At 43.9% G+C, this 25,679-nt stretch overlaps 1 protein-coding gene across 1 annotated transcript; it reads right to left on the reverse strand.

Annotated features, from left to right (window-relative positions):
- Nucleotides 1-520: 520 nt before the first annotated feature.
- Nucleotides 521-23,915, reverse strand: niban1a (niban apoptosis regulator 1a). Its single transcript, XM_080833534.1, has 14 exons — nt 23,792-23,915; nt 11,699-11,829; nt 11,133-11,261; nt 10,276-10,390; nt 9,343-9,507; nt 8,879-8,994; nt 6,667-6,771; nt 5,896-6,058; nt 5,500-5,687; nt 5,004-5,150; nt 4,632-4,742; nt 4,294-4,401; nt 3,948-4,059; nt 521-3,723 (listed from the first exon to the last, which is right to left on the reverse strand). The coding sequence occupies exons 1-14, from the start codon at nt 23,844-23,846 to the stop codon at nt 1,973-1,975; spliced, it is 3,396 nt and encodes a 1,131-aa protein (XP_080689660.1). The 5' UTR covers nt 23,847-23,915; the 3' UTR covers nt 521-1,972.
- Nucleotides 23,916-25,679: the final 1,764 nt, after the last annotated feature.

Raw genomic sequence — 25,679 nt, forward strand, 5'->3', positions numbered from 1 at the left:
TTAATTTTTTTTAAGCAGCCCATACAGCACAGGATAAACGCCCTGTTTTGAGAAGTGGGTATACGCAATGCTGACTGAAAAATAAGTGGGTATACTCCGTATACCTGCGTATACCCTGGACTACTCCACTGGTTTAATGGAGGAACTGGGTAATCATTGAGATGGATGATCAGCGATGGACCTTTCAGAGGCTCTTCAAGTGTGGACTGTAATGCCGTCGATTTATCTTGGGATGTTCAACTATTCCTCTGCCCTTCACAGAAGGGTGTGGGTGTGTCGAACCTGAGGCCGCCCGATCTAGGATTGTCCTTTCAGAGACAACGAACCTTCTGATGATGTCATTCTACGCCTACCTGACTATCTTTGTTTCAGTTAACATCACCCAGGTAACCTTAAAAAACATGCACTCTATACAAAGGCTCAATCATATTTCAGTATTGTATTTATTTGTGTTTGTTGCTTTAAAGATGTACACGGTAAACAGTTTGGGAAGGTCAGATGTAATGGCAGGATGATGACGATGCCTTACTGGCATTAAGGACATGAAGTATGAAGCGAATTAGTGTAGAGATTGTTTCATTGCATAGTTCCAGCTTTACACCAGAACTTTAAATGCTAACTTTAGTCAGCAGCCCCACGACTGTGTGTAAACTAAAACTAATATCTGACCGGCATCATTTGCAGTGCCGGCACCTTGAATAGGAGGAACACACAGACACGGTCTGCAGCAGTCTTACTGGTATGTGTGTCTCTGTGTGTGTGTGTGTGTGTGTGTGTGTGTGTGTGTGTGTGTGTGTGTGTCTGTGCAGCAGTCTGACTGGTATGGCAAGCTTCAGGTTATACAGGTGTGTTACTTTCTGCTGTGGAATTCATGGAATCCCAGGGCGTGGCTACAAGTGCATTGTGGATAAACTCAACAGTCAAAAGTTACTAAATCATTCTGTCTCTCTGAGGCATGAGAAACGAACACATGCTGCTCTTATCAATGCTAACAGGACCACCCCGAGGCATCCAAAAAGACGCCTTACCGGCTGATGCATGTAGTTTAATGTGACCAGTAAAAAGACAGATGGCCCAGGGTGTACTGTGACCAAAACAATGACCTTCCGCTGGGTCTTGGTGCAACCCAGCCAGTCTTCAGGTGGAGGATCTCTGTACTCCATAGAAGAACTAGAATCTCACCATTCTGTATGCCATAGAATAACTAGAATCTCACCATTCTGTAAATACTGAAGAATATAAAGCATAAGAACAGAGGCTTACATTCCCACCAGTAACAGCCAGTTTCTAGAGTAACCTTTGTCAGCATAAGGCAGCATCCGCTTGCATTCGCCTTACATACGAACACACAAAATAAAAAAGAGTATGGATGACTATACATAAACGACATCTTTTTAAAATGTTGTGTATTCTCCAGAGAGATTAAGGTCACTTTACTTCATTGTGATTAATGAGATGCAGAAATCCAACAGGCTTTTTGTGAATAACAGTTTTCAAGACTCGCATCACTCTGTACAAATCCCTCACAGCATGTCCAATGTCACTCTTCATTACATAAACAGATTAACCAGACTGATTAAGCCTACATTTAAATCTACCTACAAATCTAATACACATTAAATTTGACCTCTGGTGCCTAAACAGGTCAAACCACATGCTCAGCAGAATAACAAAATAAAATAATAATAATACGTTTCTCCAGACTTAGGGTTCTTAAAAAGGTGGACATACGTATATGACTACAATCACCTAGCTTTCAGAGTGAATGAAAGTGATTGTCAGCATGCTAGCTTATAAATTAGCCATTGCCAGTCCAGATTTTTTAAAGATCAGAGGTGGAAAGCTGGACTGATCCACAACAGTAACAAGAGGAGTGCATGGTCCAGGGTTTGTGTTGTAACAGTTGATGCCTTGCTTTGCTTCTTAACTGAGTCACTGAGATTTGGCTGTTATGATTCAGCAGTATATCCTCTCATGCAGTGGGGCTCTTGGGGTAATGTTGTACAGGTTCCTCCACCTCAATAACCTCCTCTATCAGATCACGGATTGACTTCACACAGTCAAGTGTGCTCTCCCCAGCTGAAGGCACCTCTTCACTGGCCTTTGGAATAGTTGGCGCCTGAGTGTCCGACTGTGCTGCTGGTTCTTTCACTGCTGCAGGCTGATCTGTGCTCTGGTCAGGGTCACTCTCTGCCTCAGCATCAACGGTCCCCTCTGCCCTGCTCTCCTCTGGGTCGACACACTCCTCCACCTCAGCTGATCCGGGGTCAGCAGCGGGTGTGATGGACTCAGCATCTACAGACTCTTCCACCTTCACTTCAGCTGGCTTTGGCTGAGGGTCATCACTGTCACTCATGTCAACAGCGGCCTCCCCATCATCCACAACAAGCTCTATCTCAGTGACCACAGCGGTGTTGCTAGGTTTGACCAGGACTTCATCCACAGACACCTCCACTTCTACTTCGGCTGGTGGAGGGCCGTTAAAACAATCAACCACTATGCACTGTGGTACCTCTATTTCTAAGTCTAAGTCCACTAGCACGGGGTAGTCACAAGGGGGAGCCGTCTCTGTGTCCACACTCAGTACCACTTCAGCTGGCACAGGGTCACTGGCAGGGGTGCCCTCCACAGTGGGGTCAGAGGTCCGGGAAGGTTCACTTTCAGGCACGGTGCTCTCCTCTGTAGCATCTACACCTATCTCCATGGCAGCAGTCTCCTGGAAGACAGACTTACTGCTGTCCTCGGTATCTGCCTTGTTGTTCTCAGCAGTATCAGTGTCCCCATCTACAGTCACAGGCTCATCTCCAGCAGGGGGATCCACACAGGCCTCAGTCGGAGCAGGGGCATCAGGTGCAGGGCTACCCTCAGAGACCTCTGTCTGGCTGGGGGGCTCTGAGGTGACCACAACCCCCTCAGACATCTCACAGGCAGACTCTGAGGCCCCCTCTATGGGAGCCTCAGCATCTGGAGCATGTGATACAGTCGCTGGAGTGCTCAAAGCTGCAGACACCCCAGGGACGTCGAATGATGTTTGTGTGGCGATGGAGGCAGCTGTGTCTGACTCCACAGCAACCTGGCTTTGGTCAACTGCTGTTTCTGTGGAAACAGGGCTCTGAGGAGCTTCAGTGGTGTCCTTGGAGACTGACGCTATGACATCAGCCACAAAGGTGGCTGCCACTGTTTCCTCTTCCGTAGTGCTGGGTGTATCCACAGCTGCTGTCTCCGTGGACACAGAAGCATCATGTTCAGGCGTCACACTCTCTGCTATAGCTGATTCCTCTTTCTCTTCCTTGACAGACTCTACAGTGGGACTGGTGGCCTGATCAGCCTCTACTGCAGCAGCAGTATTGCGACTCTCCCCTCCCTCTGCCGGAGGATTTACCGTGACTGCCTGCTCAGGTTCTGGTGTCTCCGCTGCATCTGCTTTAGTTTCCGCAATCCCCATCTCCTTCTCCTCCTCCTCCTCCTTCTCCTTCTCCTTCTCCTCTGACACGGGGCTGCAGGGCCCATTGGAGCAGGGGCTTCCCTCGCTGCCGTTGCTCAGGAGGGGTGAGGTGGGCTGGGACTGGGGCTGGCGGCTCTGGAGGCTGCCCATCCTGGCGGGGCTGCCCGGGGTGCTGGGAGGGGTACCGCGGAGCGAGTAGATGCTGGACTGGCTGAAGTGATCCCTGTTCATCTCTGAGATAAGGTTGTACCTCTTCATACTGACTGCCTCCTTCACCACTGAGGAGATGAAGACAGAGGTAGAAAGAGGAGAGAGAGAGAGAGAGAGAGAGAGAGAGAGAGGAGTAAAGGAGTGTCAGTCACTGTGCTCACATGTGTTCCATAATATCATTTATAAAGTGAAATTCAGGCTCCTTCACCGAGCTGATCTGAGAACGGAAACGTTAGCCTACTTGAACTGAGCAGAGCTAAAAAAAAAAACTGATCTGCGGTCAGCTAAGTACCTTTAGAGACCTCCGTCTCAAGGATCTGCAGCAAAATGTCCTCATAGACGTTCTCAACAGTGATGAATGGTGCATGATCAGCAAAGATGTACTGTTCAAACTTCGGCAGCTCCTGCAGAGTATAGACCAAAGGAATGAGTGTCATCAACATAATTGGATTATACTTAAAGTTCCCCCCTAGATCTCACATTATTGGTTCATTTCAATGAGAAAAGTGTGTCTGTAAAATTAAGGGCTTCTGTACACGGTATTTATTTTTGTACATGTTTATGTGCAATGTTGAGGTGTGTACAGATGTGTGTTTGTTTGAGTTTATATATAAGTGCGTGTGTTGATGATGACATACATCTTTGACAGTGGGGGCCATGCTCCTCCTCATGCTGGGGAGGGTGATGTCTATCAGAGCCGAGTGGAAGATCCTTTTCCTCACTGTACTGCTGTCATAGTCATATTGCTGCAAATATCACAAATGCACATTCAAAGATAAGCAGGTTCACATACAAATACAAGTGTGTGTCTGTGTGTGTGTGTGTGTCTGTGTGTGTGTGTCTGTGTCTGTGTCTGTGTCTGTGTGTGTCTGTGTGTGTGTGTGTGTGTGTGTGTGTGTGTGTGTGTGTGTGTGTGTGTGTGTGTGTGTGTGTGTCCGTTCGTCTGTCTCTGTTTGTTTGTTTGTGGGCTTCTCACCTTCAAAACTCTGTGCTTGGCTCTCTCCATAGCCAGTGCCCAGCTCTCAGGGTTGTCCTCTAAAGCCTTCAGTAACAGCAGCTCAAAAGTGTAGGCCATGTTTTCCATCAGCTAGAAAATGGGCACACATATATTACATATATATATTACAGATGTATCAGATCAACATGTTTTGTGAAGTGTGCATTAGCAGTGGACAGGTGTGTGTGTGTGTGTGTGTGTGTGTGTGTGTGTGTGTGTGTGAGTGCGTGCGTGCGTGAGTGTGAGTGTGAGTGTGAGTGTGAGTGTGAGTGTGAGTGTGAGTGTGAGTGTGTGAGTGTGAGTGTGAGTGTGAGTGTGAGTGTGCGTGTGCGTGTGCGTATGTGTGTGTACCTGCTGCAGGTCGATCTGTGTGCTGTGGACCAGGCCTTTGCTGTTGGTGTAGTTGAATCTCTCCTGCAGGTCCTTCAGCTGGTCCTGCAGGCTGCTCACCATCTGGTAGCACGTCTGTAGGTTAGTCTTACTCATCTCAGCCAAAGCCTGCAGGGGAGACCAGCCACACACGCACAGAACACACGTACACAACCGGGTTAGTCATCGGGCAACTACGCAGAATCATTTCCAAACAGAACGTTTTATTATGCCACAAACATGGATCAACACGTTAACACACAACAAGTCCAAAAGAGGATAAACGGTCTGATTGAATCCAAGCCATGAAAGGTACAACTGTGCTCTAAAGCTGTTTGTGTTTGTTGCAGAGGACACCAACATCAGGTGATGCCTTGGCTAGATGTCTCATGTATCTTGACATTCACACACTGATCCCGCCGTCAGTGGCATCTTAGTATCACATCGCTGTCGTTCAGCCACCACCTGCAGCCCTCACCGTCTTAAGCTCATCCTTGGCGACGCCCTCCTGAAACTCCTGGCACAGCTGATCCATCTTGGTGGCACCCAGGAGTCGAGCCTCCTCGAAGCCGGAGCTGACCGGCCCCATCAGCTCCTCCAGTACGGAGGCCAGGAACGGCTGCACGTGCTCAGAGCAGTTGCGCTCGGCAGGAGCTGTTACCATGGCTACGACACGGAGAAGGACAACGGTGAGATGGTGTATATTATGTGTTATGTATGCCTTTGTGTGCACATGAGTGTGTGTGTGTGTGTGAGCTTGCTCTAGGGGTACTTTGGATTTGGTGAACCGGTGTGTGTGTGTGTGTGTGTGTGTGTGTGTGTGTGTGTGTGTTTGTAAGAGAGAGAGAGAGAGACAGAGAGAGTGTGTGTATACCTGTGAGTTTGTTCTGCAGGAATGCTTTAGAGCTGGTGATCTGGTCCATGTCTGAGCGCAGTAGCACCTCCTGTTGGCTGACACTGGTCCTGCATTCCTCCTTCAGAGCATTCAGGCCCTCCAAGAGACGCGCCTGAATCAGAATATAGGCAGCCTCCACCGTCTGAAAGGGACACAGACACACCCAGCAATCACATCACAGGACACAAGTAGCACTGGTCTCTCTGTGATATTAATTCAGCGACAAAACAGAACATTTATTAAGTAGTCTGACTGCAAGTCAACTCGATACTTTTTCATACACCTGAAAACGGTTCAGGACTTTGACTTTGAAGTCATTTAATATTCTGCTAAAGCTACGGGGAACTTGGAACACCCACTGGATGTTACCATACTCTACACATTAAGATGGATATGGATTATTGTTGTAAGCGGCAACCAGAATAGTTCCCCTGCAGGTGGCGCTCAAAGATCAGTGGAAACTCAACACAAGTCCTCAAGTATTCAATGGAGACTATTGTTCTGTACTGTACCAGCAGATTATTTTTGTTTGCTATCAGGGATGAACTGTGTCTTGTTGACATTGCTGTTTATTGTTTTGCTATTAGGGATGGACTGTGTGTTGTTGATATTGCTGTTTATTGTTTTGCTATCAGGGACGAAAAGTGTGTGGTTGATATTGCTGTTTATTATTTTGCTATCAGGGACGAACTGTGTGTTGTTGGTATTGCTGTTTATTGTTTGTTAATGTGCTGATCAGACAACACTCACAGCAAACCACACCCTCTTCCTCTCTGTCTTCTTAGCCTTCAGCTTGGGCAGCATCTCCTTCTCCAGCGATGGAAGTAGCTCCGCCATCAATACGTTAGCCAGAACCTACACACACACACACACATACACACAAGATATGACAACATATATGTTCAAATGCAGACACAATATTGAATAAATACACGTTATAAGCCTAAAGCAAGGTGTATACTAATACTTTTCCACTGATCACAGCTTGCATGCAGGAACACATCCACACACCGCCACTGGTGCACAATCATACACTTACCCTATCAAGCCTTACACACATACAAACACACACACACACACACACACACACACACACACATCTCTTTCTTTCTCTCTCTCTCTCTCTCTCTCTCTCTCTCTCACACACACACGCACACACAGGTGAAACCATTCACTGAAACTCCCGAGACATATTTAACATTCCATACAGCATTGTGTTGTGACATCTATTTGTACTGTACTTGACTGTTTTCAAAGGGAAAGCATGTGTATGTGCTAGGAAGCTGTGGTGCAGGGCGAGCTAGCAGTGTTGTTTTGATTAGCATATTGAAGGCAGGAGTGAACTTGAAGTGGAATTGGCTGAAGCGAAATGGTATAACATGAAAGTAAATCGGAATAACATCGAAATCAAAAAAGAAAGAAATGTCTAATGCAAATGTGCAGCTGGAACTAGAGCTGGTGCAACACATCCATACTGCAATTAACTGATTCTGATATCTCTTATATCACAATATAATTCAAGTTCTACTGACTGTTTCAGCTGCTTGAGGCGTTTAAAGACGTAGCTAAGAAACAGTATGTCAGGCATTGGCTCTAATAACAGGATTGGCTCTGAAATAGAAGGAAGATGTGTTTATAAAAAACATACGGCTGAGTTTATTAACCCAAAACTGCAAAGTGAGAGCCAAAATCGTGTTTTGGCTGGAGCCTTTAAACTACCATAAAGTAGGCTAAGTTATATAATGAGATCAACCGATTTATTTTCAAGTGTGGCTTGTTTCGCAGTTCAGTCTTTGTCACACAGTCACATGCTCCCGGCACTCTCATTCAATTCTGTTTTATGTCAATAGATGGTTTCTCTATGTTTACTGAAAATAAGCTGCTGCCACTGAGGGTGTGAGTGGCACACTCTAAGGTGGCACAACTCTCTTGAGCGTGCGTAACATGAATCCTGCGGGAACCCAGGAGGGATGCAAGAGCTCAAAGCAGGAGTCCTTTGCATTATGGAGTTACATTTAAATTAATTATGTGAGTGTGCTTGCACTTGTGATATGAATGTTGCACTTATGCACCATTCTGTTCAGTAGTGGTGTGTGGGTGTGTTAGATTCCTGTTTGGGAGTGCTTGTGTGTGTGTGTGTGTGTGTGTGGGTGTGCTGTACATAAGTACAATGGCCGGCCTGTGAGACAGTAGGAGGGGGTGTATCCTGACTGAAAGTTGGATTTCCTGGTTAAAGAGCTTTTAACAACACAACTCTGAAAAAACACACCAATGCAAACACAAACGTTTTTAAGTACCCTTAAGTACCTATTCCTATTGGTACGTCCTAGCCCCAACCTTTGATATAAACGTAAAGTAAACAAGGACGAAATGCACAAGGATGGAAGAATCCATGAGAAATTAGATGCTCTGAGTCACGTATTGAGCACAGCGGTGCAAAAGGGCCACTCAGAGTGGCGTGGAATTTATAACTTATCAACTGTTTATTTTTGGAATTTTCCACTTCACATTTTTGAGCCACGGATACCTGAAACCATGGATAACTGAAGCAGTGGTTACCCAATCAGGGGATACAGGGTTTTCAGTATTTCACACACTCACCTTCACATCACATGCTCCACTGCTTATACACAATAGAACCAGCACACTGTCATCACACACACAGATAAACAACCATCCAGCCAGTGAGTGATGGAGGAAGAAGGCTGTTGAAGGCTGTACGGAATTGTGCTAATGACTCAGGGGTCAGAGGTCAAGGCTCTGCAAGCTCCTGTATTAATGACTGACGACAGACTGTATGTCCTCCTTGATCTTATACTATAAAGATGTTGCCATTGTAAAACGCTTACTGCTGCAAGATGTGATTTGGTTTGTGTTATTTCAGACATTTGAAACTATGGCAGAGCCAGTGCTGATGCCAATTGAGAAAGGAGACAGGGTGGCGAGCCGAACGTCGACTCACCCGTACATCACTGCCGATCAGCATGTCCCAGGATTCATAGTAGCCCTTCTTCTGCCTGTGCAGCTTCAGTGCCCTGAGGAACGCCTTCACCTCCACTGTGCCCCTCTTCAGGAAGTCTGTGGGGGGATTTGAGGTAAGCTCATTGAGGTTTGAACATTTCTGTGTCTGTGTCACGTCATGCATGTATTCATGTGTATTTAAGTATGCATGTGTAAATGCTGGTTTACATGTCTGTAACAGTACATTACAACAGTGACAGCCTGTAACAGTGTCGCTTTAGATGTTTTAGATTTAGTGTATAATTGTGTTTAGATGATCTCATTACATGTGGGTGGGTGTTAATGTTTATTTTTAAATATTTTGTGTGTGTGTGTGTGTGTGTGTGTGTGTGTGTGTGTGTGTGTGTGTGTGTGTGTGTGTGTGTGTGTGTGTGTGTGTGTGTGTGTGTGTGTGTGTGTGTGTACCCTGGTTCTGGTGACGTATGCAGTCGTTGAGGATAGCGAGGAAGCCTGTCTGCCTGGCCTCCTGTTTGAAGCAGAAGTAGGAGTCCCTCCTGTAAGGGAGACGCAGGTACACAGGGAACTGGCCTGGCATCCCTATCACTGGAGGAGTAAATTCTTCCTTCACATCTACACACACACACACACACACACACACACACACACACACACACACACACACACACACACACACACACACACACACACACACACACACACACACACACACACACACACACACACACACACACACACACACACACACACACACACACACACACACACATACACACACACACAGTTATGCTCAGTCACAGATATGTTTGTAAACCCAACATTTATAAACAGAATCTCTACACACACTCACTGTAATTATAGACACGTCTGAACACACAAGAAGTGATGCTTGTGTGATCAGCAGGCAGGCAGTAGTGGTAGCCTGTGTAATACCACACTGTCTGACTAAATGTAATGAGACATACTGAACATCGGTGAAGGTGAAGGTCTACCCTCAGTGACTCACACAGTAACAAATGGTTGGTAAGCGACACACACACACACACACACACACACTTACACACACACACACACACACACACACAAACACACACACACACACACCTTCAAGGATAGCTTTCATGTGGACTTGCAAATGGAAACAAGCGTATGAGTATATGTCTAGGGTGTGGGTGTGTGAGGGGAGGAAGTGTGTGTGTCTCTGTCTGTCTCTGCCTATGTGGTAGAGACAGACATAGACACACAAACACACACACACACACACACACACACACACACACACACACACACACACACACACACACACACACACACACACACACAATCACTCATCCTATCACAGGCCTAATCTAATCCACACAGGCCTACAGCAGTGCTTACTGTTGGTGTCAGGGAAGCACTGGTCCACCAGTGCCATGTACTTCTCCTCCGTCGTCATCACAACTCCCCCCGTGGGGAGCAGCTTTTGCAGGGCCGAACCACCCTTAACGAAGCTCTGTAAGAAACACAACATGCATTACACACTAGAGCAAATCCTGATTTCTCTCTCATAGGTATCAAAACGGGAGTTACAGTAATGACAATATGTTGGAAATTCTTTATTAGGAACAATCCCTTGAGATGAATCATCTCGTTTTCAAGGGGGTCCTATGAACTACAATATGGACATTTTATCGTACAATTCAGCAAGATTAGACAAACAAAACAAAACAAAACAAAAAGCAAAACAAAACAAAATAAAACAAAACAAAACAGAACAAAACACATGCACATAGCACATATATCATTGAGTCATATATCTGTTCAAATGATGGTTATTAAAAACATGAACAGGTGGTCTCTAGATGGGATGATAGTGCAGTTTTAAAGAGGTTGAGTGATGTTATGGAGCGAATATGGTTTGGTAGATTGTTCCAGTCACAGGGAGCTTTGGATATAAATGCTTTTTTATCATCATGACACTACCTTACTGGATCACTTTATACTTTACACTGGGTACTGTCTTAATGTCATTTTCTTTTCAGTAATCATGTCTAATAATGATTAATAATTAATTATCATTAATATGTACTTTAATGGTACCTTAATGACACAGTCTCTAAAATGATCGCTTGGGAACAAAACGACTGCTAAATACTTACACTAAGAACTTAAACTATGAATTCTGTATCTGTTCATGATTGTGGGACCTGGGCAGCCAGGTGCATCTATGAGTATAAGCTTCTCACGGCCAGTACCTCGTAGCTCTCATGGCACTCCAGGCTGTAATTGGCCCGCACCACCACGTAGCGCTCCCGCCATTTCCTGCTGTCATCAAAGTGCAGCACATGCTCCTCGTACAGGACCACCCCCTCCTTCAGAGGCTCCTGGGTAATCAGACCAGAGCAATACATCTCAGATGCATATCAGAGTAACCTATCAGGTCTTGATAGTATCTAGTTTGTATGCAAACAGCGCTCACACTCAGTCATAGACTGACTCAGACTCACACACAGCTTCCTCTAAATCAATATATTATTCATAAACACATACACACACACACACACACACACACACACACACACACACACACACACACACACACACACACACACACACACACACACACACAAACACACACAAACACACACACACACACACACACACACACACACACACACACACACACACACACACACACACACACACACACACACACACACACACACACACACACACACACACACACACACATACACACACACATACACACACACAGAGACACACACACTCAGACACACACACACACACACACACACAATACCCTTTGTTTGAGCAGCTGTGTCCTGTGCTCCTCCTGTTGGTCCATCTCAGCCCGTAGCTGGCAGCCATACTCCACTGAGTACTGCTGCTTATAGAACGCACTGAAGGCATCGAGCTCCTCCTGTGTCCGACCTGCACCAACAAAATACATTACACTCATCAACAACACAGCACAAAAACATATCATACATATTACAACAAGAACATTCATTACATACACAAGACAACACAATGCATTACAATCATCTACAGCACAACACACTACACACACAATACAACACACTCCACTGAGTACTTCCTTTCAAGTATACTTAAGGCATGACATATTACATTACTCTCAAGCCCCACAAACAACATAGTGCACATACATACACTCGTCACCTCATAACTCAACACATTGCAAAAACACAAAAGAACGCTTTCCACTGAACCATCTAGTAATGCCCACAGGGCAGCTTACATACATCCAACTCTTCCAGAACACACAAAATCATAAAAATGTTGTATCTCTCTCTCTATCTTTCTCCTTCTCTCTCTCTCTCTCGTTCTCTCCCCATCAGGTATGAAATGTAGTACATTCAGTGTTCCAGTCTAAGAGCACCCCCCCTTTCAAAAAAATAATCAAGCTCACAACCAGTGAGTTCTACACTTCCTGCTGCTTTTACTTCTTGTCTGTAGTCTATCCCAACCCTGTGTACAATAACTCTAAATCTTTATCACAACTGCTTTTGATGACAACCATGAATGCTGTGCTGATCTGCAAGTTTGCTATAACACTGCTTTATAATAGTTGAACTATCAATATCACCAGTTATAGTGGTGATGGGAGCGACATTAGAGTGAGAGAGATCTGGGCAGGAGAGCAGGATAGAGAGAGAGAGAGAAAGAGAGATGAATAGGCATGCCCTAGTTGGCGCACTTCCAGGTGTTAAGCGTGAGATGGTGGAAATTTGAACTTGTTTTCCCTAAAAACAAAGAGCAGCTTGGAGTTTTCCACTGACAATGCAGGGTGTGAGAGAAAGAGGGAGTGGACAAGCGAGAGAGAAGGAGAGAGAAACGGCCGTACAGGGAGACATATTCGGTTCACACTACTCTGCAAACACATTCCATTTCCCCGTCATCCCTGTTTCTATTACGGTATATTTGCTTCTCTACAACACAAAATTCCCCTCTCTCCTTCTCGTCTTTTCCTCTGCCGGCTCGAAGTGGCATTCATGAAAACAGAGGGAAAAGGGAGGAAGGGACAGAAGGGTAGATCAGGTAACAAACAAGGCTAACTATTAAACAGGAAGGAACATAGGACTCTAAATGAACTAGGACTATGTTGCATATGCATATGGTCACTGCCATACCAAGTCATTTGCTATGACTGTGTACTCTTATGTGTTCTGAAAGACTTAAATGTTTCATTTTCGTCAACTACTAGAGGACTGATCCAAGCCAGTAGAGGTGCAAAACAGTTTCACAGGTCATCATTTCGAGAAAGGAAATGACATCAGTGCCCCACTTCCTGTTTGAGGAGGAAGTGACTAATTACATGGTAAGTGCAACAGAAGTCCAGTGCATCCCATCATATGGTCTTGCTCTCACACACAAACACCTACACACACACACACACACACACACACACACACACACACACACACACACACACACACACACAAACACACAGACACACACACACACACACACAAACACTTCACTTTATGGCATTTGAATTTGCCAACAGAAAGACTATTTTCCCACCAGAACAACTGTCTTCCTTCACACACATCTATCATATACAGCCGCGGAAAAAATTAAGAGACCACTTCAAAATTATCAGTTTCTCTGGTTTTACTATTTATTGGTATGTGTTAAAGTAAAATGTACATTTTAGTTTTATTCTATAACCTACTGGCAACATTCCTACCAAATTTCAAATAAAAATATTGTCATTTAGATCATTTATTTGCAGAAAAATGACAATTGGTCAAAATAGCAAAAAAGATGCAGTGTCTTCAGATCTCGAATAATGCAAAGAAAACAAGCTCATATTCATTTTTAAACTACACAATACTAATGCTTTAACTTAGGAAGAGTTCAGAAATCAATATTAGGTGGAATAACCTTGATTTAAAATCACAACTTTCATGTGTCTTGGCATGCTCTCCACCAGTCTTTCACATTGCCGTTGGGTGACTTTATGCTACTCCTGGCGCAAGAATTCAAGCAGCTCGGCTTCTTTTCATGGCTTGTGACCATCCATCTTCCTCTTGATCACATTTCAGAGGTTTTTTATGGGATTCAGGTCTCGAAATTGGGCTGGCCATGACAGGGTCCTGATCTGGTGGTACTCCATCCACACCTTTACTGGCCTGGCTGTGTGGCATGGAGCATTGCCCTGCTTGAAAAAACACTTCTCAGAGTTGGGGAACATTGTCAGAGCAAAAGGAAGCAAGTTTTTCTTCCGTGACAACGTTGTACTTTGCCTGGCTGAGGTTTGTAAAAGACCATAAGGATTGAAAAAGCGGACTGGAGGGTCTTCTAAGTTCGTCTTCTCTAATGAGTCCAATTTCACAGTAGGTGCAAGACTCTGTGGCTTGTAGGCCTCTCCAGGTCTCCGTCTAACCATCAGACGACCATGTGTTGGGCAAAGCTAAAAATTGGACTCAGAGAAGATGAACTTAGAAGATGACCCTCCAGTCCGCTTTTTCAATCCTTATGGTCTTTTACAAACCTCAGCCAGGCAAAGTACAACGTTGTCCCGGAAGAAAAACTTGCTTCCTTTTGCTCTGACAATGTTCCCCAACTCTGAGAAGTGTTTTTTCCAGCAGGGCAATGCTCCATGCCACACAGCCAGGCCAGTAAAGGTGTGGATGGAGTACCACCAGATCAGGACCCGGTCATGGCCAGCCCAATTTCGAGACCTGAATCCCATAAAAAACCTCTGAAATGTGATCAAGAGGAAGATGGATGGTCACAAGCCATGAAAAGAAGCCGAGCTGCTTGAATTCTTGCGCCAGGAGTAGCATAAAGTCACCCAACGGCAATGTGAAAGACTGGTGGAGAGCATGCCAAGACACATGAAAGTTGTGATTTTAAATCAAGGTTATTCCACCTAATATTGATTTCTGAACTCTTCCTAAGTGTAAGCATTAGTATTGTGTAGTTTAAAAATGAATATGAGCTTGTTTTCTTTGCATTATTCGAGATCTGAAGACACTGCATCATTTTTGCTATTTTGACCAATTGTCATTTTTCTGCAAATAAATGATCTAAATGACAATATTTTTATTTGAAATTTGGTAGGAATGTTGCCAGTAGGTTATAGAATAAAACAAAAATGTACATTTTACTTTAACACAAACCAATTAATAGTAAAACCAGAGAAACTGATAATTTTGAAGTGGTCTCTTAATTTTTTCCGCGGCTGTATATCCAGTGGCGGACTTACCATTAAGGCGAACTAGGCAACTGCCTTAGGCCCCCACCCAGCAGAAAGCCCTCGACGAGTTGCCCACCCAGGCACCGATGACCCGATGGGATGGCCTACGTCTATAACCAACTGGCCCTCCCGCAGATGTTGTCGGTCGCAATAGTTTTCCTTGCTTCACAGATTACATTATATACCTCTACTACTACTACTCCTAGTGACCTGTATTCACACTCATGGTTACTATTTTCTTTACTAATCTAATCTCCTCCGTCAGTCTTACTATGTTTATTTGTTGTTAAATGTCAATCACTCTAGCCTAATACTTGCGTGTCTCGCTCGTAGACACCTTTAACAACCCTACACACACACACACATAATCACACACCCAGCATGCAACACTACCATTACCACTGATGTTTACACCCCATCGTATGTTCTGTTCTGTTCACTTCTACAATAAAGTTAAAACCAGTGGCGGCGGACCTTAAGGGCGATTGTGGCGACGAACTGCCTTCAGGAAAAGGAGATTTTTTTTCTCTGTCGGAAATTACCAAATGTCGAATCAGGCAACAGTCACGCAACAGTTGTGCTTCAGAAGACGGCGTCCCTATTTGGGGCTAAATGGAAATCGCCCCAGATCTCTCTCACTCTAATGTTAAATCCATTCTCTTTCATAAAAGAGGGCTCTCAATGCATTTTCCATGGCTTCCGGGAGGGCTCGCCATGCTCCATTATTTCGTCATAAGTATAAGGACGTATGTGTTTAAAAAAAACGGTCAAGGCATATTCTGTCAAGATGTCTAACATTCAGTGCAACAACTGGAGTCACTCCTTGAAAGAAACTCATTTTTAGTCGGCGTACTAATTAAGTTAGGACTTCCTACACCAAATGTATCGATTCAACAGGTTTCTACAAAGGGTGGAATCCTACATCCAAACGAAAGAAAATCATGGCTAGCACGCTGTGAAGTGGCTAACGCGGTCTGTATTCCTTTATTTGTGGGCTTCCACTGTCACTTTTCATAGGTTGTACAGTGTGAATGTTCGCTTTTTGCCTTAACACTGAGTTATTTTCTTTGTGAAGACTTATTTAGCTTTTGTTAGCCAATACTTTCGAGATCAGTCAATAAATATAGTTGGTTTTGACTTATATGTTGCCCCCTTCTTTACGTTGTTACTGGACATATTTTATGTGTCCTGTAAAGCTATGTTGCATCATACAACATTTGAGACATGTGGATAATGAAAAAGTGGGATAATTTAATGTGGAGCCAAATCATGTTTGCTTATGGAGGCTCCTGAATGCAACTTTCTTCCATATAACTAGCTACTGTAGCTATGTAGGTAGAGGGGAAATATTTTGATTGTGTGCTGCCATCTACTATACAAAAAGGTATTGCTGTATGAGTTAATCAGCCTACAAAAAAATTGATATTGCTTAATGTAGGATACTAGCCCAGAGTTAAGCATATTCATCTAGCAAACTATACCTACCTTGGAGTGTTACAATAGCCAGTATCATTTTATTCCATGTGTCCATCCAGGCAAATTTGTGGATACAAATGTTATTAAAAAACATATATAATGTTATTTCTTTGTAATCATCCAAAATTATGTTAAGTGTATGGGTATTTTGCATACATTGAGTGGGCAACGAGCCGTATATTAAGTGGGCTGCTCTGACAGACAACTCCCGGGCCACTTTTCCCCCCCAGTTGGCCCCTGCTTTGAGGTGGCCCTTTTTTTTTGCATTAAAAGGACGGATGAAGAGGGCCCCTGGCTATGTTCGCCTTAGGCCCCCAAATGACTAGGTCCGCCACTGTATATATCCACTGCAAACCAGATGTTTGGAGGAACACGGATTACAAAACTTTCCTCACAGCTGTAATTCAGAACAGGAATTTTCCCTAAGAGACAGAGATTGGGTTCAAATCCATTATGGTCCACATATGGAGGAAGGGGGATTAGATTCAGTGACTCTGCATAACAATTACCTCATTTGAAAGGTATTGTTTTTTTCCGCCATCGCCAAATGCTGAACAAATCAGAGGATCGAGCATCCTGTTTATGGCCATTTCCAGAGTTGCCTTTCAGCTCCCATTAGATTTGTGTTCGCCATGAACGCAAGCACAGCACAGCCAAGAGCTGTAAACTGGAGCAAGTAAGGATATTATATTACCACATGGCCAAGCTTTATATTTTCCTGGGGCATTCATAGGGATTCATTCACTGGTCTACAGATGACTCACCACAGAATCATATTACACTCAGCATCCTTCTAAAGCCACAGCTTTTGTGTTTCCTGATGGATAACACATAAGGAATGGCCATGTTTCATTCATGTAGAATGTAGCAAGCACCCATCCGAAAGGAATGACCCAAGATGATTATGCCCTCAATTTCCTCATTCATACATTTTCAACTCAATAATTCAATTAAATTCAAATAACTTTATGCACCAATTAATCTCATTAGTTCTTACTCTCAAGACGAGTCACCTGTTTCTGTTACATGCTTGTTGTGTTACAAACTTAATTGGCTTCTCAGGGTACATCGGAGTTATGTCCAGATGAAAGATTCCCTATTACTCCTGAAGTCTTCCGTTGAATGACAGCAGGGTCCATGAAGCCATATCACTGTCTTAAAATAACCTGAAGAGTTCAGTTTGGTTATACTCATACCTTATACTGCTGGATAAGGATTCTGTGTGTGTGTCAGGGGCGTAACTATAGGGGCTGCAGCAGGTGCCCTCTTAGGGTGCCGTAGCCGGTAGACGTATTTATGTCAATCTGAATATTCTGAATAGCCTAGTCGCATTGCCAAAAATACAGATGTATACCCATATTCTGTGAAATAGTTACACTGCCAAAAAAAGTAAGCTGGAGACTGAATGTCTGAAGGGGTATGGGACTGTAAAATGTATGGGAACCACTACCTTACGCCAATGACTAGGGCCCATCATAATAGCCTGCACCTGGGCCCGTCGTAACTACATTACGCCACCGCTGTTTGTGTGTGTGTGTGTGTGTGTGTGTGTGTGTGTGTGTGTGTGTGTGTGTGTGTGTGTGTGTGTGTGTGTGTGCCATGCAGAGTGGGAACAGGTTATTTATGCCTGGAATGTTTAAAACATACAGACCTGGAGTGAACAGGTGGGCCATATTGTCCACTTCTACCAACTGGTGTTTGCTAATGACCACACCACACTCTCTGAAACTTCCAAAACAATGTCTGAAGCCACTTGACTCTCTTTGTACGTAGTGCACAATCACTCCCAGGACTGAAGCTGAACCTGTCTTGCTACGTATGTTAGATATTTGCGGGCGATCGGCCAACTTTGATTTCTGCCTTAGGTTTACATGCACCTCAGGTAAGGGCAGGCACCATAATCACATTCACCTGTGAGCCGCAGTTTGTGTGCAAATGTGTGTGTGTGTGTGTGTGTGTGTGTGTGTGTGTGTGTGTGTGTGTGTGTGTGTGTGTGTGTGTGTGTGTGAGAAAGAAAGACAGAAAGAAAGAAAGGACAGAGAGGCTCGCCCAGGATGGAATGCCCCCTCTGAAAATTGGAATGTCTCACACCTTCACCTGAGTTTTCTCAAACTGGGACAACTACAACCACCGAAACCATCGCTGCTAACCAACCCAAAACAGACAAACGCCTCCTATCCACATCAATACAATATCAGTGACCTGTGGACAACCCCAGCTTAGTGCACTGCTCTCTTTGCATTTGGAGCCCAAAGTGTTTGGAGCCCAGAGTGTTTCTCACAGTAAGCATTAACACAAACGTGTTGTATTACACTTAAGCCGCACTTGGACACTTCTGTATGATAATGTGTTGTTGCCAAACAGTGACGAGCAATGTGACTCTGCAACAGCCACAAGACTCTGAAATGAACATACATTATTCAACAGTGTGTTACCAAAATAGTGTGCTTGGGGAAACACCAGCAGCTCCTTCATACTATCTGTTGCATGCACCACTCATTATCTCCCTGTATGTCTTTATCTATCAGTCTCTCTGATTCCCCTGCTGCTCTGTATTCTTACTTGAGATCTCCAAAATAGATTAAGTTGGTAATATGTATGACTGTGCGTGTGTTTGCCGTTGCTAAGCGCTCAGCGTACATTTCAGACATTTTTTACAAGGAGGTTGTGAATCGGTCTAACCTGCAGAACCAGTTCTGTATGACACCCACATTCTCTCTCCCTCCCGGTCTCTGTCTTTGTCTCTCTCTCTCACTCTCTTACAAAGAGAGAAAGGGAGAGGGTGAGAAAGAGAGAGTAAGAGTGAGATGCAGAACACTTACATATGATTCTTAATTAGGCCTCCTGAAATACTGAATCATGTACATAAGTGCAAAATGTTTGCTCTAAATCTTCCAGCTGTTATAAAGCTGGGAAGTTTCCAACATGTCTCCATTATTGAACTTTAACACCATTTTACACCATATAGCTTTATTATAATGTTGCACAATTTATTGAAAGTCTTTTTCACCCAGCTCAGGTTTGCCGTGGGAAATACAAACGTTAGGACTAGTCCTAACATCAATGGAGGTTAGAGCTGGGATGAAAAATGATGACAGGGAACGCCTGAGGGGAGTGGGGGATGCCAACTAAAGCCCAGTTTCCTGTTTATACCGATACAAGCAAAAGCCCAAACAATCGGCTAATTCAAACTGCTCTAGCCAATTCATTCACACCACATCTGGGTGGAAGTGTTGTGTGCCCCCCCTCCTTCCCAATCTATCTCTCCCTCACACACACACACACACACACAAGTAGCAGGTGCTTATTCTATCATTGTTTAGCAGGCTCCATGTCCGCTTGAAATCCCCAGGTCAGAGACGGCTCTGGTCAGACCCAACTTTAGTCCTCATTAGACCTGCTGGCTCACGGCTGAGGTAAGACACAACTCTAGTCCTCATTAGACCTGCTGATTCACGGCTGAGGTAAGACACAACTCTAGTCCTCATTGACCTGCTGACTCAGGGCTGAGGTAAGACACAACTAGTCCTCATTAGACCTGCTTACTCAGGGCTGAGGTAAGACACAACTCTAATCCTCATTAGACCTGCTGACTCACGGCTGAGGTAAGACACAACTCTAGTCCTCATTGACCTGCTGACTCACGGCTGAGGTAAGACACAACCAGTCCTCGTTAGACCTGCTTACTCAGGGCTGAGGTAAGACACAACTTTAGTCCTCATTAGACCTGCTGGCTCACGGCTGAGGTAAGACACAACTCTAGTCCTCATTAGACCTGCTGACTCACGGCTGAGGTAAGACACAACTAGTCCTCATTAGACCTGCTTACTCAGGGCTGAGGTAAGACACAACTCTAGTCCTCATTAGACCTGCTGACTCACAGATCCTCCCTGACAGCACACTGTAAGCCCTAATCATCACCCATCATCTCATCAGCTCCATTCTCACACTGACACTCTAAGTGTGTGTTCACTTGACATCAACCGCAGCACTATATTCTTTACATTCCAAGACATGCGGTTTTGCCCATTTTGAAGACAGACAGTTAGAGGACTGTCTTGGCATCTTTCTGTTACCTCAGTAGTGTGTAACACTTTGCTAAATCAGAGACTCAGAAATTCTGAGACTTTCAGCCATGTCAGAAACCATAAAGCTGACACTCCCTACAACAAGGGTGCAAAACGTATTACAGTTAAAAACACTTTTTTATATTAATGGATATTCTAACAAAAGTTGGTTAACTTCCCTTCCACATAAAAACTGAATCAGATACAATACTTATACTACTGAAAAAGCTCTCTCATCTATCTGTTTTGTACAGCTCTGAAATGTCACATTCAAAATGACCCTCTTAAATTAATAGATAAACTAGTTGGTGCTAGCACAGATCAACTAGATGAAATTGCCATAGTGATTATGACTGTGTGTGTGGGGTTGGGTGTGTGTTTCGGGGTGTGTGTGTGTGTGGATGCATGAGCAGGTGTGAGGGTGTGAGATATAATGACCTGTCACTTTACACCACACTGCTAAAAGAGGATTTTGGGCTGTTTTTGGAAATAGGAATGGGATTGGTGTGGAGAATGACCTTCCAGCAGTATGCTTCAATACCTCAGTAAGGTGTCTCAAGTACTCCATGGCTGACTCCAAGCTGGGAGAGTTTGACCATCCACCATCCCAGTGACAAGATATGACACATTACCTCACTTCCACGGCATGTATGCATTACAAAGCCAGAGGTCATATGACCAGCTAGCATCACTGTCTCCACAAAACTATATATTTGAATAAAAACTGAATAATTGGCCATAAGTTTCTGGTCCATAAAAAGTCGGGAGCCAAAATATCCAACAAGCGGCTGGGGTCAGTTTAAATGGAAACAACACCTCAAGGCTCTGTCTAACAACCAAAAAACTAATAAGAACTAAAGTTGAATGAAAACCATGAAGAAATGTTACGTATTGGCAAACATGTAACTCCAGTGACATGTTACATCAACACAAGCTACAGTAAAATCCAAACCCAAGGGTTGTGCATCTGACTACATTTTACTGTCACAAACCAGATACCGAAGTGTGGAACTGTGCATGTACAGTATCTCCCTCGCATTGCATTGCACCTTGTTGTGTCTTTGTTGTGGTAAACACAGTCAGTTTCATTGTTTGGGTTCTTACATCTGCACAAAGCCCAAAGCACAGAAACTCAGTGAATTCTGGTATTGAATCCTGCTTCAGGTCTCAGTTAACAGTTCAGTTGGTTTGTTATGTACAGTTCTGATGATATTGTGTCTGTTATCAGTACCCCTTTGTCAAATTGTTTTTTTTACTTGCAAACAGACCTTGTGAACAGCATTGTTTTGCAGCATTTTAACTTACATAATGTGCTGTTGTTTTTGATTTGTCATTGTTTGGCAAAACCCTGTGGGAAGGAGCTCTGTGGCTTGCAACAGCTTGTTTCACTGGCTACACGATTCCCTCACAATTCCACAGAACTGATTAATTCGCTGTGTCCCACTTCCTCAGGATCTCCTTACATCTGCCGTGAAGATGTGTTAACACACCAAAATCATTGCTTTGCCACAGACACATGGGCACACACATGGGTACTCTCTCTCTCTCTCTCTCTCTCTCTCTTTCTCTCTCTCTCTCTCTCTCTCTCTCTCTCTCACACTCTCTCTCTCTCTCTCTCTCTCTCTCTCACACTCTCTCACTCTCACTCTCCTCCAATTAGAATGGAAATGTGGGAAGTGATTTGCTCTCCCTTCTTTGCTGGTGGCAGTGAACATTTGCAAAACAAAAATCATAGGTGGCCATTTTCTATACAGTGAGTCAACAAGTAACATGATATTTCAGGCATTGTGTCATCCATTTTTTTCCACCATATTTTGTATTCTGGCTGGTCGGCAAAGGAAGAGAGAAGATGGACACAAAACCAATAGCCAAATGCCCTTGAATTCATTTTTTCGTCTGTCTCTAAAGCAGCCAACCCCAGTCCTCACTGCTGCCAGCACAAATATATAGACACAATGAAAGAGAAGAATCTCCCACTCCCTGGGCACTCCACCCCTCGATTGGACAAAGGTGTGAGGTGAGTGAAAACTGGTCGTGGCACTTGACTACGGGAGTCTCCCTTTTCAGATGTGGGACCTGGCCAACAGGAGGGACCTGATCTGATCCTCACCTCTGATAGGGAAGGAAGGGGAGAGGGAGGAAGAGATTGAGAGACAGAGAGACAGATAGAGACAGAGAGGGGGTGGAGGACAGTCCAGTAATCCCCTACTACCGTGTCCTTCACATCTTTATAAGTAGGACAACTTTGGAACAAACTACTAAAGTTGGCATTCCCAATGCTACTGTGCAAGCTTAATAGCCAAACCTGCTATTTTGCAACTCAATACAACCTTGCCAGAGCTATAGAAACCAGTTGTGCCAGGGAGAACCTGCCGGTATGAGCACATACACACTCGATGCTTGCCGCTTTCTGCCTGTCTTAGGCTAAGTATGTTGGAAAGGCACAACCAAACAATAACCTTACAGAACATAACCTACTATAAAATCTGAAATGTATCTTTAGGGATAAATAAATTACTCTATCTATTTAAAATTATCCACACCATCCACAACATAAGTATCCTTACGCTGAGGAATATAAACTGTAGATGACAAAAGAAATAGCCTACATTATATTGGTCCATCTTATTAGAATATCCTGAGGCCATCCAGTTTTGATTAATATGCCAATATCCCTGGAATTTAATATGAGCTTAAGCCTTGGATCAGAAGCAAATGTAATAACCATGATATAAAAACTGAGGAGTCTGAGACCAATGACTAATGAATTCTTATTTCACTTGGTCACGTTTGAAAATGGATATAGTAGACTACTCAATTAGATGCCCTTGGCTACTCATATTTGTTTTTGCTCTATGAGATAGAAATAAACAGAAAATATTCTGGCAACTAAAAATATGAAAATGTTCAAGCAGATATAGTATCATAAAAACGTAGAGAAATAACAATGCGGCTGGAGTCGTCTGGGATGATAAGTCCGACCGTCTGTGAAAGCTCTCTGTTCTGATGCGGAAACGAAAAGCTGCCATAAAGATGAGCAACAAGTAGCGTACGACCACGGGGGCATACAAATTACCCCTAGCTCCGAAAATGACCATTCATTTTTGGGAATAAATCGTCTTACCTTTGATAAAATTTGTTTTGCTCTCATCCAGCAGACTGGACGTGGAGATCCCCATGCCGCGCTGGTGTGCGGTAAGCTGTCGGCAGGTAGGTCGCGCTCGTCAGGTGTGGCTCCTATCTCATCGAGCTCCGAGGCTTCAACTGGAAGCGACCATCCGCGGGCGTGGTGCTACGGAATCGGCAGCTGGACGCGCCGGGACCCAGCCTCTGCCTCCTCCCACATCAGCCAAGGAGACTGTACCGTGAAATGTTTGTATAGGGCTTCCTTTTTCACCGGGCGACAGAGTAAAGAGTGATCTGTGATTTAGTGACTCAATGTGTGCTTAGATAGGGTAGCCTACCTGAGGATTTTCTCTGCTGGGATAAAGCGCTGTAAAAGGTAATGGACAGGACTGTTTGAATGGGCATGCTTTGTTTACTTTTCCACTCTCCCCTGACAGGATATACTTCCCTCATGCGCTGTGTCCCTTTCCACACCCCAACAGACAGCGCTGGCTTCATAACTAAGGAATGTGGTCATACCCTCAAATCTTCCTGTGTAGGTTACACTAGACATTGTGTATGTTTCATATAGGCTACTTTGTCAAAAGTGTGTTAACAGAACTTTAAGACTCAAGTCTGGCCACTACAATCAGTGGAAGTCTGAATGAGAGGGGAATCTTTGTGATGGTAGCCATAGTGGCAGCCAAGCATAAAAAAACCATACTGTGCAAAGTCTGGCAAGTGTTCCATGGCATAACAACCATCTGTGGAAATGCCTCTGGAATGGGTACTGACTGCCCTCAGCTGTGGAAGCGATGGACAGAATAACGGGAACACTGGAACCCCCTTGCCGTCACTTTAATGAACGGTTGACAAATTATTATATTTTATTATTATATTTTATATATTTATTTATTTTATCCTAAACTGTTGTGTTGTACTGCATATTTTCTGCATATTTAAGTACATTGAGAGCAACTAAACCCAGAAAAAATACCTTGTATATGAAAATGTACATGGCCAATTAACATGATTCTGATCCTCAGGGTAAAGCACTGGTGCTCAGGTGCACTGACTGAGCATGGTGGAGCCAACTGGCTGCTTGAGGGCGGGGGTTCTTTATAGTGTGGTAACAGAGGCAGGGAAGTTAGAAAATAAGCTTTAATAATAGCTTTATACTCTTGCTATTGGTCACTGTATTACTTTTATGAACTTCAATCTGGCTGTGTCACGGTACAGGCATGGAACCATAATTGAAACTTAAAATTCAGACACCGGACAGAACAGAAACTTGGCCTACATTTAGTGGTGGGTGGGTTTTACAGACAGGTCTTGACATGTCCTCCATTTGTAGAAAGGGAGCAATAAAGATAACAAGAGAAAGAGGAAGAAAGAGAGTAGGTTGAAAAACAGATGCGGTATGTGAGGCTTTCAGTCTCGTTCTATCACAATAAGAGGCAGACTTTATATATACTTTATATTTAGCAGAAATTATATGTTTATTATGTTAAGTCTTTTCCAATAGCATTAAGAAACTCTCCCAGTGAAATCGTAATGCCTACAAACACGCTGAAGCGAAATGTTACTAATCTTAATAAATCTGATAAATAATGATTTAGTCACTGAATTCAAAGATTAAAATAAAAATGTGCATCAGTAGTGGACTTTGTCCCTACGTAGGGCTCAGGTTCTTTCAGACAGGCTCAGCACAGGGATCATAGCATAAAATCCTCTCCATGAGGATCCATGCTCAGTGCAATCTTACAGAAACTAAGAGAAATCTTTCTCTTTCTCTCTCTCTTTTCACTATCTGGTTGCTCTTTTTGTGACTGTGAAACATAAGATGTTTGCTTATTTTAAGCAAGAGATGGCTGAAGTATTGAAAATATGTATCTCTATGCAGGGAT

This window comes from Sprattus sprattus (genome assembly GCF_963457725.1).
Source record: "Sprattus sprattus genome assembly, chromosome: 2".
NCBI classification, from domain to species: Eukaryota; Metazoa; Chordata; class Actinopteri; order Clupeiformes; family Clupeidae; genus Sprattus; species Sprattus sprattus.

What these genes read in the sequence shown, in the direction of transcription:
- niban1a (XM_080833534.1), bottom strand. Translation starts at nt 23,846, where the DNA reads ATGGGGATCTCCACGTCCAGTCTGCTGGATGAGAGCAAAACAAATTTT. An exon ending in GGAAGAGGGTGTGGTTTGCT is followed by an intron (nt 6,059 to 6,666) that starts GTGAGTGTTGTC and finishes TGTCCCTTTCAG; the next exon opens with ACGGTGGAGGCTGCCTATAT. An exon ending in CACAGATCGACCTGCAGCAG is followed by an intron (nt 4,743 to 5,003) that starts GTACACACACAT and finishes CCCATTTTCTAG; the next exon opens with CTGATGGAAAACATGGCCTA.